Consider the following 19,650-nt stretch of genomic DNA (forward strand, 5'->3'; position numbering starts at 1 on the left):
TGAGGCCACAGTGCCATTGCTTTAGCTATTTTGCTGGTTTTACTGGCTACTCTGATGCAGGGCTACAGCTCTGTTATGAACGTTATATCCAAATAACATAGCCTGAACCTGTTTTTCCACACAAGCTCCAGTGCTGTCAATGTTCCTGAACAATTTCTCAATTTAGCCTAAAGCAGATCCAGTCCAGGTCGCTGTTGTGTTGGAATTGTACAGACTGTGGGCTATATGCTACATATAGCTACGTATATGCTTCGGTTCTACACGCCGATGCACAGACACACACAACGAGCACACGCACGCACGCACACACACACACACACACAATCACACACTATCTCTGCAGGTTAACACCTCCCCCACCCTCCCTGAAGAGCATTCTTCAGACGAAACTGTTTCCGCCGCACAGCGACGAGGTGCAGCTGCCCCCGGATGCCGTCCCCATCAGCTAATAGATAAATTATTCACGCCTCGGCTAATGTGATTACTGCAAGCCACCTGACCTGAAAACTAATGAAAACGGATGCTCATGTTGAGGCTATCCACGTTGCCCTCTTTGACAATCAAGACTAAACCAGATACAGGGGCGTTGGCTTTCAGGGCCAAGCTCTAATTTCAGGTTTCGGAGGAAGAAGGCAGGACCGAATGGTGTACTGCAGTCCCATCACGTGCTCTTTGACTGCAACCCCCTCCTGGTTCCACCCCCCGAGCCCCCGAGAAGGCCTAGGCACAGGCCGGGGGGGGGAACCAGACTGAAGGGAGAATAAAGCGGCGATTGTGCATCTGTTTGATTTGGTCATTGGTCGGGGAAATGAAGAAGGGAGCTATTGAGGTTAGCGTTTAATCGCGGCCTAATCCCCCGGCTATGACACGCCATTGTGCTAATGAGCCAGGGCTTACAGGAGCGACCCATGCTCTGCGGCGGCCGTATGGGACACTGCGAGCTGCTCTGCTGAAACTCACACGCACAGACACACACGCAAGGACACACACAGACACACACGCACGCAAGGACACGCAAACACAGACACACACGCAAGGACACACACAGACACACCCGCACCCACACACACACACAAACACAAACACAAGGACACACACACACAGACTGATGTACACACACACGGAAGAACACACACGCACAGACACATGTACACACACAAATACATACACGCACACACACACACACATGCACACAAGGACACACACACGCACGCAAACACACAAGGACACACACATACACACACACACACACAAAGAGCTCATGTTCAGGTCAATATAACATTTGCTCCAATACGCTGTGACTCCATTTTATTTGCTGTTGCTTGCTGTTGGCTGTCGGCAGCTTGTGATCTGTTCAGACTGGTGAGGTCTCCATTTGCCACACGGTCCCACTGTGTTTAATGAGCTCCTTTTCCAACACCTGTTCTGCTAAAACAACAGGAGGAAAGAGCTGCGTCGGCTGCAAAAGAAGGCAGTCGAAATGGCAACGACATCTGGATGCAGATAGCAAAGTGGGACCCAATGATAAAATATGTTCAGCATTTTTTCTTTTTTATCGCTTTTACTTTCATATATGGGAACTTACATTTTTGAAAATTCATCTTTTATTTGTATTTTTAAGCTTATTCCCGGCAACACACACTTTTGCAAACTGGAATTCCTTATTTGTCATCCATTATTTTGGATCATATTATCTATGTTCCTGCATAACCTCAACAGATTTGCATCCAAACTGTACAGCAGTAGCCAAATGTCCGTAATCCTTGCAGTAACCGGAATCCATTTGGCTGTATTGCCTGGGGATTTTTGCTCGTAAATAAGACTCTGATTCAGTGTTCTGAAAGGGTCAGGATAGGATCTACTTCATAAGTGATAAGGCAAGAAGCTCCAGTGACCTGCTCAGAGCAAATGAATGTTCTGGAATTCTACCATACAGGGCATTTGGAAGAAGGTCGAGAACCGCCTTGTTCACTTACGTAATTGATTCTCAACATACTAAGCTCATATGGAACCCTGTAATCCACTCTACTCTTGAGAGCCGAGGTCAAATGGTTACAGTTTCACTTACAAGGAACGGCATAACACCATTAGCACTCATGCCATGCAACCAAAAGGCACCTTTTGGCCTTTTTTTTTTTTTTAAACTACATCTAATGCAACTCAAGAATGCAGATAAACAGGCTACATATTTGTATCTATATAGCTATAGGATAAGAAACCCGAAGAACCTTACGTGTCGAACATTCATCTGAAAACACAGAAATGGCGATTACTCGTGACAGGACTTTAGACCGACAGCAGCTAAAATAAAACAAGCGAAAAATGGGTCATGTTTTCACAGTAACCGCAGTGAGCAGAGTCGGAATTGGCTCCAGAGATGCCACAGCCACGCTGCACTGCAAAAAAATGTCTGTGCTTTAATCTTCTAATGGGGCGTACATTTTTTGTCCTGTCAAGTAGAAAACATTAGCTTGTTTGAAGTTGGCAAATCTTGAAATGAGTCAAACTATCTCACATCATTGGCAGTTGTTTTAGCAAGTCTTATTTAGCAAAAAAGCAATACAAATCAGATTTGAAGTCAGAATACAGGACTGAACTACTTGTTAAGACTGACTTATCTTTTGGTTGTTGCAGTGTGCTCTCCCCTGCTCGAAGGCCAAGGAGAGTTCCTACATTTTACATGGTAGTCTGCAACAACAGTATGAGCCACATGAAAAAAACATGGTCAAATTTGAGAGGCCAAAAGTTGAAGACATGCTTTATTAACCCATAATACAGTAGGTTAATGTGGCATTTTGAGGCCATTTTGTTCCACTATAAATGTGACAGTGTTCAGGGAAAGTGCTTAAATTTGATAGATGGTGATGATGGATATATAAATGTATGTAATTTAATAGGCAATTAAACAAAAGCTTTCTGCAGGTGTATTAATATTACATAGAGGATGGGTTGAACACTAGTAAACACGACTTATCCTTCTCCTTTTCTTTTTTAAACATGAGTGCGCTGTGTATATAGGCATTGTGTGTACAGCAGGTGTGAAGTGTATCAGAGACTATTGTGTTTAAAAGTACCAAGCTTAGCAACAAAACCTTGTGCATGTGACTGTGTGCCAAAACACACACACTCATATACACACACACACACACAAATCTGTTGTTTTTATGCTGTTGCACCCCCCCTCCAAAAAAAAAAGAAATCTGCAGAGTGGACCATTTCTGGAGTTCTGAATCAAGGTTTTTGTGTCCTTAAAACAATTTGGCCATTGTTTTGCTCCCAAAACCGCGGGAAGGAATAGTCACAAAGGACTTCCATTATTTCAGCAGTGCGAGAATAGAACGGACCAGAGCGAGGGCAATAAGAAGCTGAGGTAAACAGGGTGACCACGGCCTGGGAGGATGAGGACTGACCCGCCCTCTTCGTCCCCAGTGTGGTTCTGCAGCTCTGAACCAGCCAGCGGGCCTGTGCTGCTGCAAATCAGCCCGAAACCCAGCGCTTCTGTCGTCACGTCAACATAACCCTGCTCACGTTATTCAGCAGGCGTCCCTCTCCCCATTCTCAGAAGCTAAATAGAGTTTATGGACGTAATAAACCACAAGGCACAGCCCAGCTCTCTGAACAGCAGTGTTTGGCCAGTGATAAACTACTGACTGACATGGGATGACAGGGTAAAATGAAGGATTGACTTTTGGTATGTAGGTTGCGTCACTGCACCAGGTGGTCCGAGGCCTTGGCTTGCAGCAGGTGGACTTCACGTCACAAAGAACTGGCTCCCCAACATCTTCACACTATTCACCTCGCAAATGAGCGGCTGTTAATACGACCTTTTATTGATTTGAAATTCCCGAACCGCTCCGCATCGCACACACACGCAAGCGCTCGGCTCCCCCCATATAATTTCATTGCTCTGTGCGATGACTAATGCGGCCCGGAGACCCAGAAATCCACCGCGTTCTGATTAGATTCAATTCTACGTCCCCACTCCGTGACAACCTCCGTGCATGTTGGGGTAATTACGTTGCTTCGGCACCGAAGTGCTGACAGGCACTGATTTCTTGCCCATGGTAACAGAGTGGTAACCGAGGGCCAGTTGACTGTGTGCTCTGCAAACACAACCAAGGCATGCAGATCTCTCCCTCCTCGCTCTTCTCTCCTTATGATGGTTTGATTCAGACATAAGGGAAGCACAGTGGTTTCCAAGCCTTTTTGAAGCCTTTATTCAGTACTCCTATCTGGTTCTTCCAACATTCTTTGCATCCCAACAGGTTAAATTAATTCTAAAATGTATGCATTGGCCTACTTCATGTGAATGCCCACAACCATGACGAACGACACCAGTTTGTCACCGGTTAAAACTAAGGTATGCCTACTCTGGTTGGAAAACTGGTTGAATATGAAGAGTTCTAAAACTTAATAATAAATCTGTAATTTAAGACACGTGTAAGCTCATTAATAAAATGTGTCCTCACACAGTTTTATTTAAAAATCCTACATGGATTCTGCCACTGGGAAAGGTATCCTATCTGTCTCTTCCTGTTTTAAGATCATTAGTGAAGCTCGCTCTCTCCATTCCAGTCAGGGATCATAAAGCAGCAGAAAGCCTGGGCACAGGAGGTAGGGAACCTTCCAGAACCCTGACACATCCTGGCACTCGCCAGACGGCTATTTTTAAGCGAGAGCTTCACAGCGTTTGCCAGGTACTCTTCAACATGCTGAAGGCAACAGCTTGCCATAATGTCAGCTTTTTCCCTGGAAGCTCCGCAACCAGTCCAGCACTGATTTTTTCTGAACGAGTACAAATGCTGTCTTCAGCCATTGGCACGCTGCGACTTCATCCATAGGCCCTGTAAGCTAAGCGAACCTATATACTCCTTTGTACATTTTCACTGTTAACACCAATCGACAGACACAGACACTTGATAATGCAGCTTCTCAGTTAAAAGTACACCTGAAAGATGGCGTTTTGAGTGGAGCTCTGGTCCCATATCACCTATACTTAACTCAGCATAATCTATTGTGAATCCAGAAGAGAATTCCATGGAAAATTAGAAGGAAAAAACAGCTATTGTTTTAGGAGAACGATTATTATTCACAAGGTCTCAAACGTCTTCACCTCAGAAAAAAGTCCTCCGAGACCAGCTGTTCAAAAGTAACTTGGTGCGACAATGAATTTTGATGGAATGTGAATGGAAAAAAGCATACAATGACCTGACCTAACAAAGCTGTCTGACTGAAACACCGGTGAGATCCAGTTTCTTGGGAGCTCCACAGGAAAACACTGAATCCACCATGACGTAGGATTGCACTAGCATGGAAATTAAAGCTGCCAAACCAGAAACACTACAGATAGGTACAGATGGGTAGTCTCAATATGTTTGGAAATTAACCCTGTACATTTGCGATGCTGATGTATGAAAGAAAATGCACTCACATTAAACTGGAATTGAACCGAAAAAAGGACACCGAAACAAGGTATCCTGAACTGACATGCTTGCCTTTAGACGTCAGAAAAAATACAGATTAGAAATTAACTTGTGAAAGCACCAACTAGGCTAACATATAATGCCTATAATGTCTTTGTGTTCCCATCATCTCCAGAGGAATTATGCCACAGGTTAAAAGCAAGTGAACCAGCAGCAATTAAAAAATCCATTATCATTTAAACTTCAGAACAGATTTTTTTAGGGATCATTCTCTAGAGAGCAGTCTTCAAGAATTTCCAATAATCGTCCTGATGTTGTTAAAAAAGGACACAAAACTAAAGCAATAACACATGGCAACAAAATGTTTTCAGTAGTGAAAGCAGGATGCCAAATGTTAAACCCTTACATAGCTCAAACCAACGGTTCGGAATGGAGCACAAAGAGCCCATTGTTCTGTTCAGCAAAGCTTTTCTGGGAGACTTTAAGTGCAACCAATGCCTGTGGCAAGCCTCAGATTCAGTGGAGGCTCACTGGCTGCATTTCTGTTAAGATTTAGGCTAGATTTTGTCACTCGGTCCAATAACGTGAGCTACTAGCCATGCTGCACGGCCTAATCTGTGGCCCCCCAGGGCTCTTCAACGCCCACGTCCGTAGGCTGCTGTTCACACAGCAACCAGTGCTCCAGTCAGTGTCTGGGGTTCCTCAGCCTGTTCATTTTAGACCCAATCACGTATTTGGCTATTTACATTATGGGCCTGATTTACAAAGACCTTCACCACAAAACCTTTTAGCACACGTTAAACTCATTACACAACCAATAATTGGTGCAAAACAAATACCATGACCAATCATTGGTCACGTTATAGGGTTTGCACGTACTGAATCAGCAAAGCAGTACATCAGGCTGTAGGTGTTCTAAATGTGTGTAGTTACTGAAGCTGGATCTTAACCCGTACCCATTATTCTCCTTCCCGTTTTTGAGTCCAGGGAGCTCAGGGGCACTGCCAGACCTGCCTGATGAATATCTCTGGACTGCTTAAGAGCTGGTTCACAGTCAGGGGACAAAGAGGCTCCCCCAACCACCACATTTGAGGAAATGGAGAACAGAAATTACTAATGGAGAGATTTTTACTGATTATACACAGAAAAATGATATATTAATTTGTAGAATGCGTTAGCTATATGAATACATTCCTAGGCCTACTGCTGCACATTAATCAGGACGTTAATTCATTAGAGCTTCATTAATCTAGCACAGAGAGGAACTTGCCTCTGTACAAAAAGTTGTCTTCTCTGTATGTCTCTGAAGTTAACAACAAGTGAGAGGACACAGGGGGGGCGAATGGGTGGACCACGGATCCAACAGGGAGAGTCCTCCCCCAGGACAGCACGCAGGAATGACCCGCATAAATGTGCCTGTTTTCGACATCCCTTTTGTGCGACTCGCCTCATCTGCGTGGAGGGGACTCAAAGAATTGGTCCAATTTGCAGCCTATCATCACAGCCTGATTGCTGCCGCCTGACAGAAGTGGAGTCTGAGCTGAGAAAGCAAATAAATGAATGCAAAAGCCGAATATATTGTCAAGTCAAAATACTCAAATAGCCTACTACTGTGGTTAACTTGAACACCCATAATATAACAACACCACCACCACCTTTACGCAGAAACACTTCAAAGAGTTCAACAGCCAATGAGTTCCCTGGGAAGTATAACCTGCAGCTTCTGCACAATCTTCATAACAGCAACAAACAAACAAAAAACACCTGGAACTCAGGCGTGTGTAAACACAATTATGTACATGAACACAGGCAAGCAAGGTCAGAATTCATAATACCAACACTTTACAAAGTGGTTCTCAGGCACGGGCCCAAGTAAAATTAAAAGTTCTATCATGTTCTGCTGCATTTGCAAAGCAAAATGGCCAAAAACAAAAAAAAACAGATGCGGTCTGTTGTCAGCTACCATGATCACCAGAGGGAGGGACTTCCCCGTGCTACTTTCTTGCCCGTGAAGAAAGTAGAACCTCCCTTGAGGTGAAGTAAAAATCTCTCGCATGACTCATGCCAGTAATTGGATTGCAACTACACACAATAATACACAGCCCCTGTTTTTTGACTAGAATCATGCTGTAGATGTTATATTACCTGTATACAAGGTGACCAAAAAGTTGCTGACAGTAGGCCATCACTATTACCCCCGGATAGGGGTTGGAAGGGTGGTATTATTGCCACTACGTTTGCTGAAAGAAAAAATCGTCACACCAGTAGAGTGTCCACAGAAAACAGAGTAGTTCTTCAGGTCAGTCCTGTGGTAGTGAACCAGTCAATCTTCCCAAACCAGAATTCCTGTCTCCCCCAAGGGATTCCCTTTTGACACCCAAGCCCTGGAATGAAACCTGGGTCTTGCAGAGTTCTCACAGCAGGAACTATAAGGATGGATGGACTATAGTATTGTGGTCTTATCAGAATCAGCCAATAATATTTTACAACTGGTTTATCAGTATTGGCCAATAAACTATTATGACCAATTTAATGAGGCAACTGAAGCGGATGTTGTAGGTGCTGTAAATTATGTAAAACATTTATGTTCAAAAGGTGGCCTGATAATACCTATAATGTATCTATAATGTAAACAACATTAAATGTTGAAATATTTCTCATTACAACCTGATGTAATGATAAGACCAAGAAAAATATTTGATTATTCAAATTTTTTAAATAAAATTGCACATCACATTATATGAATTTATTTAATTTGCACCATCATTTTTTTCTGTCATATCAACAACAATTGAAGAATAAAAAAAGTGTTTGATACTAACTCTAAAATATCAACTAATGATTACATCACCAATCAACACACAAAATAATCCCAAATCATTTTCTTAGCTACAGTGGAAAGCAAAACATTATGTCACAGAGGAGTTGACCTGTGACCTTTGACCTTTTGGATATAAAATGTCATCACTTCAAAATTTTCAGATATTTTTTAAGGCTTTTTCAGCTTTATTGGACAGTATATAGAGACAGGAAGAATGGGGGTGAGAGAGAGGGAAAGACATGCGACAAATTGTCAGACGGTCGGATTCGAACCGTTGACGTCGCGGCTCACAATGAGCATGCGGTCAGTGCTCTGCAGGCTGCGCCACCGAGACACCCATCACTTCATAATTTTTGTGTGAAATTTTGGTCTAATTAGCGTAAGAATTCTTGACTTGAGAATTCCGAAAAACTACAAAATGAAAATCTAATGCATTACATCTGATAAAATAGAAAACTGTGAAGCTGCAAAAATTAATTCAACAAACAGCTTGTTTATAGCAAAAAAAAACTACCAGTGGTATTTCAAACACATAGCTTGAAACATAGCTTGGGCTGGTCAAACTATGTTGAGTATGGAGCTGGTCTAACTGGTCAATCAGATACCAAAAACCTAGCTTGAGCTGCAGTTTCATATTCCCATGGTACAAGTGGACAAACTTGTTGACTTGTTGAATGGCAGGAGACCACAGTGAACACCATCAGGCCAGAGTGCATAGTGTCCATAGTGTTGAGAGGTCAAGCTGACATTCACCCCCCACCCCCCACCCCCCAGCCCCCACTTTACTCCTGCTTCTAGTCACAACACTGCTGCACTGGAACAGACAAACACACTACTCTCCCCACCCCCAAAAAAAACAAAAAACCTCATTATCTTTCCAGGAGCTATGGGCTTGGAAAGAGCTCTCCGTACTGCCAATCTGCTGACAGTCCCTCTTCTAAAAATAACCAGCTGTGTGTTTTTGAAGCTACTCCAGGAACCCACTGTTCTCTCTCTCTCACCCCCTCCCTCTCTCTTTCTGCCTCTTTCCCCCCTCTTTCTCTCTTTCTGTCGCTCTCTCTGTCTGCTCCAGCAGGCCTCCAGTGCATGTGACATGGAGAGGAACACAAAAACAGAGGATCAAAGAAGGGTATGTGACCACAAGGCAATCAAACCAAGACCCAGTCTTCTGCCGATAATTTACCTTTTACAATTTAGTCATTTGGTCCATACTTTGAGCCGAAGGGACTTACAAAACTGCATTAAACATCGAACACATATCCAGGTTAGGCTTTTAGCCGAGTGACTTACACAGTTTAAAATTGGTTGGATATGTTGAGGGATTTCTGGATGGAAATTGACTGACGCTCGCTCAAGAGTACAATAGCAGTCCCTCTGCCGATCAAACCCACCGCAGGGGTGGAGCACACGGCATTCTTTCTTTTGGTAAAAAACACAAAATGGGTACATTTTTACTTATTGTGTGCAATAGGCATAAATATTTGTACTGGTTTAGCAGCGAGTGCACCAAGTGCACAGGAAACTCGGTAAACCGCTGAATCCACATGGTAGCAGAAGTAACCTTTGCTGCTGCAGCCTCCGTCCTCTGTCTGCAAGCACATCTGTTTAAATGTGTGAGGGCAGCACAGCGTGCAGTGCAGGCGTTCTTACATAACACAGCCCCCTCTCACAGGCGTGGGGCTGTTCGTCTCAGGAAAACAAGATTAATGACCTAACACTGATACTCTTTATTCAAACTAACAGGCCACAGAAATCTAACCTGTCCACACCGAGTGGTATTGGTCTAATTTAAACCACCTCTGCCTTCGCAGACCCACGTGCCAGGCTCGGGGCAAGCAGCGAAGCCGAAGTTGGGTGCTGAAAGGAAGCCTGTTAAATCAACGGAGCTTCCGTCACACCTCATGTTGTTTCACTTCCAACAAACAGCAGTGTGGGGCATAAAATGGAGGACCAACAGCAGTCTGTAGGCACTGTCTGCCTGCCTGTGGGCACTTGTGCATGTCAGGTGTAAATCAAACCCAGTCAGGCGATACCATTTGTCATGAAGAGGGCAGTTTTGTGCTGCCTACACATTGTAGCCATTTTAGCACGCTAAAAGTGGTCATTGTAAAACCAGTAGAAAAATGTACACTGAAAACAGAGTGGTTCTTCAGGTCCTGGCCTGAAACACGGCGCCATACCTTCTAAACCTGTGAGTCATAAAGCGTGAAACCAGGCAATGTGCCCAAACCAGAATGCCTGTCGCCCTCAAGGTTGGAGTAATTCCACAGGAAAATAGCTATATATATTATATATATATATATATATATATATATATATATATATATATATATATATATATATTGTCTGTTAACAAACTGCCATTGTTAGACACACACATATTAAAATAGCAAGCTAGATACCTAGCATTAAGGTCTCATTTCAGCACACTAGCCATCTGAGCAAAGGGACCATGGAGAAAAACGTGGTGTTGTGACCCTTTTGGTGTTCCATACACAGCTTGTCACATTTGTGGATCGATAGCTATTTGTGTGTGGATTGCACAGGAACTGCGGACGGAAACTTACAAAAGAAAAAAAAGAAAAAAGGAAACGTACAAACTCATGTCACTGAATGCACGCATGCCATCTGATCCACTAATGCTGATTCTACACTTCTCAAACCAATTTTACATTTGAGACTGGGTTATTGCAAAAAATACACACAGAATGTTGATACAATTTCTTCTCTTCATATACAAATATGTATGCATTTCTACAAATCAGAAGACACAAGTTGAGAGACATTTGTGGATATACAAAACACATTTGTGATACGTCTCTTATTTGAGGATCATTTTACATAATATTTAGACCATTCTCTCTCCATATAATCCTAGTGAGCTGAAATATTCCATATAAATTAAACGGGTTACATTTCTCTTCAAACATAAATATTTGTGCTCACTTCTTCCATGAGCATAGAAATTTTCAGTATGTGGCTGTAGTTTGGATTCATGTTGTCATGTAAACCAGAATATGGGCATCAGCTGACATTACCAGTCTAATGTCAGCTATTGATATTGACCTCAAAATCTCCATAGGGTGCTATAATGTGCTGTGTTGACACCTGTGTTGAGAAGACAGTTTTTCACTTACCGCAATCTCCCTGCAGGCAGACATTGATATTCCAGTACCTTCAATCTGTTTCAGTGCATATTCCTTCTCATCTTTCCTGTAGAGAGATATGTAAGATTGAATCAAACATACAAAACATATACAAATACACTACTGGTCACAAATTAATCCACTCCCACACAATTCGCCAACACTAGGGGTGTTCAGAGAGGCCACTATTTGTATAGGCATCTGCATCAGCAAATTTGTATTTGTATTCGGATAAAACAGACGTGGGTGGATTTGCCGGGGGAAATACAAACAAACTAACTAATATTTTTTTATCATTGACACTCCCGCTGTTGGGATATTAAAGCTTATCACAAAGCTTCAAATAAATCAACTGAAAAGTTGTTGTATGCTTTGCAAATTGGTCTACAGCAATGTGACATAGGCCTACACAGAATTTGCAATAAGTGTGTAATCATTTTGTTCATTAATATCAAAAAATATTGGAATAGTCATTAAAGTTTCAAAATAAGTGAGCAGGAGTTTATATCACCAAGCAAGAACTGAGTTAACAGGCCAAATGCAAGATTCTTTGCACTTCACACAAACTAAAAACCTGTTTCGACACTGCACTGTCTGCGAGTGTGCCAGTGCATTCTACAGCATGTGCCAACGCAGTGCAGTCTGGGACTGGCGCGGAGGCGAGAAAGAGAAAGCAAGCAAAGAGAGGGAGAACAAGCGCGCGAGTCAAAGGAGAATGGGGACGGACAGCTTGTGTTGTTGTGCAGCGAGCAGCGAATGGCCTTCCTGCCATTAGCGTTTCCCCCCGGCTGGAGACACGCCCGTCCCCTCCCAACAGGAGCTCCGTGTTGTTGTGGTGCGCAGCCTCTCCCCAGAGTCGCCACGATCGTTAGCCTCACGCCCTGGCAGCGGGCGACGGTGCACTGCGACGACGTGCAAAAAAGACAAACTGCACGCACTTCCAGTCTGACATTTTCTGCAGAGACATAGTCCAACCACAGAGCCACATGCAGGAGGCAAGCTTCTGCCTTTCCTCTTACTCATACTGAAGGTATTTCGGTTCTCGAGCGAGGTCCACTGGTGAGTGGGAGTTCGCAGAGAGAGCCCTGCCTGCAGGCTCGGATGCGCAGAGCCATGCCCATCACACGGGGGAAGCGCCTGGTACAGTATGCAGAGAATTGACCATTATTTCCTCACAGCTTTACAGCCAGTGGCACGGGATCATCGGTGTTTCACCAAGGGGAACGCTGACCTAATGATGACACCCCTGAGCACATTAGAAGGCCTACATAGGGAATATTATGTCACAAAAGTCCTTCGAGGAGCTCTGATTTAGGATGGCCGTATCAACCCCCAGACTTGCTCGCACTTTAATTAGTATCAGCAGGCTAAGAAACACTCACAATGCCTCCCTGTAGACATATTGTTTCCCATCTGTTCACATTTAGCACCGATATAAAACTGCTACCACAGACCTCGACCTCTAATATAAAAAAAAACCTTTCAGAGACAAACGAGAGAGAAAGTTGTCACGTGGTCAAGGGGAAAGCAAGAGGCGATGTTTAAGTGTGGGCCGGCCACTTATCTTTCCATCTCTGCCCTTCACTTTGTTCCGAAGCGCCAAGCGGCCTGTTCAGTTAAGCCTCTCGTAATGAGCGGGGGGGAATTACAGCTGTTATGGGCATTCGCATTCCATTAGTGCCCAGAGGCTCCTGGGGCTTCTGGCCGGGAGCCAGAGCGGCCGGCAACAGGGCAGAGGCTGGACGCGGACTCCTGCACCTCGCTCCCTCGCCTCTCCTCCGCCCCCGCTCCTCCCCGCCTCCAAAGCGGGCCCCGCCCTCCTCGAAGCACATCCTCCCGCTTCTAACGCGAAGCAGACCACTCCGAGGTGGGAGAGGGCGGATACTGTTTTAGTATCAACCGTTGTTAACGGTTTCTCAAGATTAAATAAATGTTTGATGAATTAATTGCTTCTTCAGAGGTTACGGACTGAAAGGTTGACAATAACTCTCAACCTTATATCTTTTCAACCAATCAAAATGACTGCTTTACTTATGTTTTGAGCCCCTATTAAAACCCTACTAAATTCTCTCAACTTTCTCAATTTTCTCATCCCACCCTTTGGGTGGAGCCACTTCATATTGGGCTTGGGACTGAAAAAACAGAAACAAAACATTTAAATAAAATACACCATATAGCCTATCTAGTTGTCTGAGCCAGCTTCTTATGATCTATCTAAGATTATGTTGAAATGAAATCATATAAAGAATAGATCAAGATTTTTTTCAGTTTTATAATAAAATTTCTAAAACTGCAACTACTTTCTGCAACCAATATTGTATTGAGGCAACAGTGGCAGCCCAGGAACCTCATCCCCACTCCTAAGGGCAGTCATACTCCCACTCTGTGTACAATCATATTCTCATCTGCAATACCTCCACAGTATATGCTATCTACCTGAATACGAGAACAATACTCAATCATCTCAGACCCTCTGTCATATATCCTTAAAAATACACATGTACACAGCTGAAACAGAAGTGGTGCAAGCACGTTTATTCAAACTCTGGCAAATACTTGCTCACCCTTGAGAATAAAGATAAGCATGCAGGCCAATTCCGACAAACACAATAAACTCAGAGGCAGCTTTACTGTTATCAGAAACAATACACAACAGACAGACAGGAACCATTTATTGTACATTTTCCTGTCCTTCACTGCAGTAGATGCTATTATTCAGAATTAATTTAAGTTAGTATTTTATAACCACATCTTACACACAAGATATTTATGTGCTGTAGGAATTTACTTGCCGTAGAAATGTAGCCAAACCAGATTCAGGTACTACAACACTCTCCCACCACCCACAATTTAAAATGTCCTTTGGATCTGCAGTTTTGTATGACTATATTTTGGTCCAGTTAATTGCCGTGTTTGAAAAACACACACCTGTTAAAAAGTGAACAGGGCTGAAATGTACTAGGATCAGGTCAATGGATTCATATCAACATACATGTGCAAAACAAAACAGCTTCATAGCACATATGAAATGTTACTATATGCTGCAGTAAACATTACGGTATTCTGTGCGTTTGAAATGTTTTCACAAAAATTGTGAAAAGTTCAGTTGAAGTGTATTGCTAAAAAAAAAAGCTAACTTGTTTTGATGCATTAAATACAATAACCAATGCTGGAGCTATTTTTCATGAAGCATATTGTAATGAAATTTGTTTGAGCAGCAGCTGAGGTCAAGTATATATACAGTGAGCACCATAATTCATTGGACAGTGGCACAAATAATAGCACCTTTCGTGCATTTTAAGGTACTACAACAACCTATTTCTTGAATTCGCTTCATGGGTGTGTTCCGTCAGGCAGGCGCATTCAGAATACAGAACAGAGCTGTTGATGTCCAGTCTCGATTTTAGACTTTGGAGATTGGTGTTGGGGTGTGACAACATGATGAAGACATCGGTGTTCATTTGCAGTGCTGATGCAAATTAAGCTGGCCGTCATAAGGCTCAGAAATGAGAATCAATCAGGAACATTCCAAAAATCCTGGGCATGCCCAAGTCAACAGTTTCATTAATTATTGAGAAGAAAAAAAAACAACAACTCAATTATTATTATCAAAAGAATACTCTATGGTGAAGAAAACCCACCCCTAATCAAAAACTCTCCTGGATGCAGGTATAGATGTGCCAAAGTCTACCATATGTAGAAGACTACACCAGACTACAAGATGCAAACCAATGATACGGTTCATGAACAGAAAGGCCAGATCACAGTTAAAAAGCACATAAAAGAGCTCCAAGAATAATGGAACAAAGTCTGGACAGAGAAGACAAACATTAACATGTACCAGAATGCTGGAAAGAGGAAAGTGTGGAAAAAAAGAGAAAATGCCCATGATCCAAATTTCCAAAGCATACCACCTCATCCATAAAACATGGAGGACGTGATGTTATGGCTTGGGCCTGTGTGGCTGCCAGTGGAACAAAGTAGAATTCTGAATTCTGAAGTCTACAGAAATAATGTATCTTCTGAGATAAAACCAAAAACCTCCAAACTTATTGGAAGGCTCTTCATCTTGCAACAAGTCAATGGCCCGAAACATACTGCTAGAACAACAAAGAGGTTTGGATGGCAAAAAAGTGGAAAATTATTGACTGGCTGTGTCAATCACTGGATCTGAATCCACTTGCACGAGCATTTTACATGTTGAAGAGGAGACTGAAGGCAAAAAGTCCCCAAAACAAGCAGGAACTGAAGATTGTATCCTTTCAAACTCAAAGGGCTAGAGCACAGAACCAAAATAACCAAAAAATGTGCCACTGTCCAATGAATTACGGTGCTTTGTTGGGGGGATGCTGCAGTCGATTCAACAACAAAAGTAATGGGTGGATTCATTTTAAACCAATTTACAGTCTGTTTCTATTTCTGTTCATTTCTATTACAAAAGGGAACGACTACCCTGGCTGGCAATAATACTTGGGAGATGATGATGAGGTTTCGTTTATTTGTAAATAAGGCATTTGGAAATGGCTGTTCAGTGATGCAACACTGTAGCAATTACATGACTTGGTGCTTTCAGAAGTAGATAAAGATTCAACGTAATTTCTTCTAGTTTCCACTACCCTTAAAAATCACCTTGTGGCCTGCGGAGTGATGGGTCGAAAATCCAAAGTCGTAAAATGGCTTAAAACAGAAAATAAAATACTTGTCTGTGGCAGTTTTTGTTTGGCTAAGTGTAATGTGATATGCGGCTACAATTAGCTAGCTAAAGGTAAACACAACTTTGGCCAATAATGTAGTTGACTGGCAGCAGCTCACCAATATGCGTTATGCAATTAAGTACTAGATTTTTTTTAAATCTATACTGTGTTTGAAGCTTGGTATATTCGCCAAGGGACATAATATACACTTAAATGTCACTATAAAGTATTTGCCTGCAACTAAAAACATCTGACTGCATCAATTTTAAGCGAGTGAATGCCACCGGCTTTTCCCTCCCGTATAGGCTACTTCTTCAAAGTGACAGGCGCTTGAATTGTGTTGTACACCTTTTAAACTTCTCTTGTTTGATCCGAGTACTTTCCCTCCTTTTTAGCTTGCACTGTCCAAGTATTCAAATACCAGAGGCATGATCTCGCTAGTGTATACATGCAGTATTTGCATTTTTAACTAGGGCTGTTCGAGAAAAAAAACTGTTAGCAAGCTAGCTAGCTGGTTAACTAGATGTGCAACTCGCCATGTAAAATAATAAACAGAAAAAAATGTTAAATGTCACTATTTACCCAAATATTAAGCTTCGTGTAATCACCCCTTCCCCTGCACAGTCTGACAAAAAATAAACATCATCACACCGTGTGTTGTTTTGGGGGAGGACCGTTGTGACTGTGAGTGAGTGCATGAAAACAAAACAGTCTCAGCAAGAGCACAAGGCAATTCAAATAAATTTCATGACGAGCCAGTCGCCTCTAATATGTGTTTAAAAAAATGTCCGTGTTTAAATCATAACAATAACGTTTTCAGGTTCTCTTACCCGTCTTTGCGCTTAGCTTTATAAACATGCCCGTAGGTGCCTCGACCCACTTTGCAACCTTCATATTCGAACAGATCTTCTACTCTCTCCCTTTCGGCCGCGAGCTTTGTTTTGAAGTCGTAATCCATTTTCACCCATAAATATTTCTTAATTTACAATAAAATAAAATATTAATTATTACATGCATTAATTAAATAATCTGATCGTTTTATTCCCCCACCATTTCCTTGTTTGGGATTTTGGTCTGCTCCGCTTAATGTTCACTGGCTCGTTGACGTTTCTAGTTGTCACACTCAGTATTCTGGGAGTAGTAGTTTTTAAAACACCAACTTCACTATGTCTATTTCGGAAGCTCTTCGATCTAAAACTACAATCGTCACATCACTCTGCAGTTACTGCACTTGCGTAGTATTATGCCTTGGCTCAAAAAAAAATGCAGCAATGGGCAGTTCGTATTTCTTTTTTTAGCAACAATAAATGCTGCAAATATTTGACCCTAAGTATTTCACGGTTTGCTTGAAAGCTAGATAATACATGCTTAAGTTATTAGCATTTTGAGCTATCTTGCTAATTGCATAGGCATTCTGCATTCTGGAATGTACACAAGCTAACGTTAGTTGGCCAGCTAAATATGTACCTAATTGCCTTCATTACCATCCCCAACCCTGCATTTAATTTTTGTTGAATAGCCTGTTCAATTGTGCAGTGCCATAGCGGTCATTCCAATAACAGAATGGAAACGGTATATTACATCGTATTCACGCTGAAACTGCGTATGCACCGCAGATCTGCGTTGTCTGTTTCTTGTGGGCGTGTTCTTGGGCGTAACTGGAGGGAACTTTTTTTATTGTGAAGAAAGGTTACAGAACAGAGGGTCCGGTTGCCAGGGATCAAATTAAGATGTTGAAAATAATAATAGATGTTTAATAGCTTGAAAATAGGAGGATGTCAGGATAGTTTTAATATATGGTTTGGCTTCATTTATTCATAGGCTTTGTGAGGCACATTAAAGTGTTAACCGATGTGTCATTCCTAGCAGTGTATCAAACGAGGCAAATAACAGTAACATTTTTGAAAGCTGTCATATGCACTACAGACCTGGGTCAAATACTTAATTGTTTTGGATTCAAATACTTTTCTGTGCTGGATTAATCTTACCTGGTGTAATTGAGCCAGCCAAGAGTACCAGAAGGTGGGGTTACACTTTTTGAGAATATTTCATAGGTTCCAATACACCAGACAAGCTCAGTATAAGTGCATAAAAGCATCTATTTACCCAGGTCTGATTCACTAAAGTGCTGCTTATAGCTAACTAGCCTTATAGGCTTTATGAGGTAAATGATCATTAACATTTTCATTAACCAATCATGTCTAATATTCTGTGTCTTGCTAGCTCAAAGATCTAGCTTTTAGTCTTTGTTAGGTAAACTTTAAACACACATATTTTGTTTGTTACAACATAATAAGCTTGTAGCCACACTGGCTATGTGCCAGGCCATCTCTACCCATACACTGGAGATGTATTGAATAGCACCAGGGGCCTGTTCCATAAAGCAGGATTAGTTAGTCAGGTTACTGCAATGAGTAAATCCCGGACGCCAATTAATCTCGAACATGGACTGTAAAAGTAAAAATAGCTGTTCCGGGTTTTTGCTTTGTGTAGTTATCGGTGTAACTCAGTAATCCTGCTTTGTGGAACAGGCCCCAGGTGAGCATCAGTGACAATCCATTTTTTCCTCTGTCTTGTTTGAAAATTGTTTGCACCAGGGCTGTGTAATTCCAGTCCTGGAAGGCTGCAGTGGCTGTGTCTCAAACCAAAGGCAGTTGCCTTGGTGCCTCACTGCTGGATTAGTCCACTGTCCTTCAAAGGCGTCTTCGGAAGTGCTTATGCAGCACGTAATGAGACATACTTTGAAGGCAGAAAGACATCAGAGTCAATGTAACGTGAGTATGTGATGTGTAAAACATTTTGGCCTTGCTGTATACGTGCACTTGTGGATGAGCTCTTTTATAGTTATGTGGTTCTGTATGATCTCCGCCACTGTTTCAACAGCCATTAATTTACAAGACATTACATTAGAGGCATTTGGCAAATGCTCTTAAACTAAGTAAGAAGCCGAAGGTTAATTGCAAAGAATTGTGGGATAGCCTACCCAGCGATGGATGCATTGATTTTCATTTTGCCTTCAAAATCATCCAAATGAAGGCACCTTTGAAGGCCTAAGGCAGTGCATCGCCTGCCTTGTCTTTGAGATGGAGCCTTGTGGTTTCTCCTTCCAATCAACAGTCAATTAAGGCCTTGAGAATAAGGTGTGTGAACTCTTTAGCCAATCAATGACTGAAATGAATCACTCATGCTGAAACATACCATAAAACCTGCAGACACTGCAGCCAACCAGAAATAGAGTTTGACACCACTGCACTAGTCTAGACCTGGGACCATGAAATCACGGTCCTTGAGGACTAAGGTCTGCATTGTTAATTATGTCACCCAGCTGTATTGGAGGGGCGACATTGGCAGTAAGAGCAGTTGTCTGGCAGTCAGAGGGTTGCCGGTTCAATCCCGCCCTGGATGTGTCAAAGTGTCCCTGAGCAAGACACCTAACCCCTAATTGCTCCTGGCAAGCTGGTTGGTACCTTGCAGGGCAGCCAATTGCCATTGGTGTGTCAGAACAACTTAATTGTATCTATTACACACTATTCCACAAACCTGATCATATCCATTTTTATTTATAT

General features: G+C 42.4%; 1 protein-coding gene across 3 annotated transcripts in view; it reads right to left on the reverse strand.

Annotated features, from left to right (window-relative positions):
• cdk19 (cyclin dependent kinase 19) overlaps positions 1-17,150 on the reverse strand; it is a 41,733-nt gene extending 24,583 nt beyond the window's left edge. For all 3 annotated transcript variants that reach the window (XM_061243092.1, XM_061243091.1, XM_061243093.1), the window contains exons 1-2: positions 16,915-17,150; positions 11,382-11,457 (exon numbers count right to left, since the gene is read on the reverse strand). In XM_061243092.1, coding sequence (XP_061099076.1) covers positions 11,382-11,457; positions 16,915-17,042 — 204 coding nt within the window. In that variant the 5' untranslated portion in view covers positions 17,043-17,150. The remainder of the gene's footprint in view (positions 1-11,381; positions 11,458-16,914) is intronic.
• Positions 17,151-19,650: the final 2,500 nt, after the last annotated feature.

Source organism: Conger conger, chromosome 5 (genome assembly GCF_963514075.1).
Source record: "Conger conger chromosome 5, fConCon1.1, whole genome shotgun sequence".
Classification (NCBI taxonomy): domain Eukaryota; kingdom Metazoa; phylum Chordata; class Actinopteri; order Anguilliformes; family Congridae; genus Conger; species Conger conger.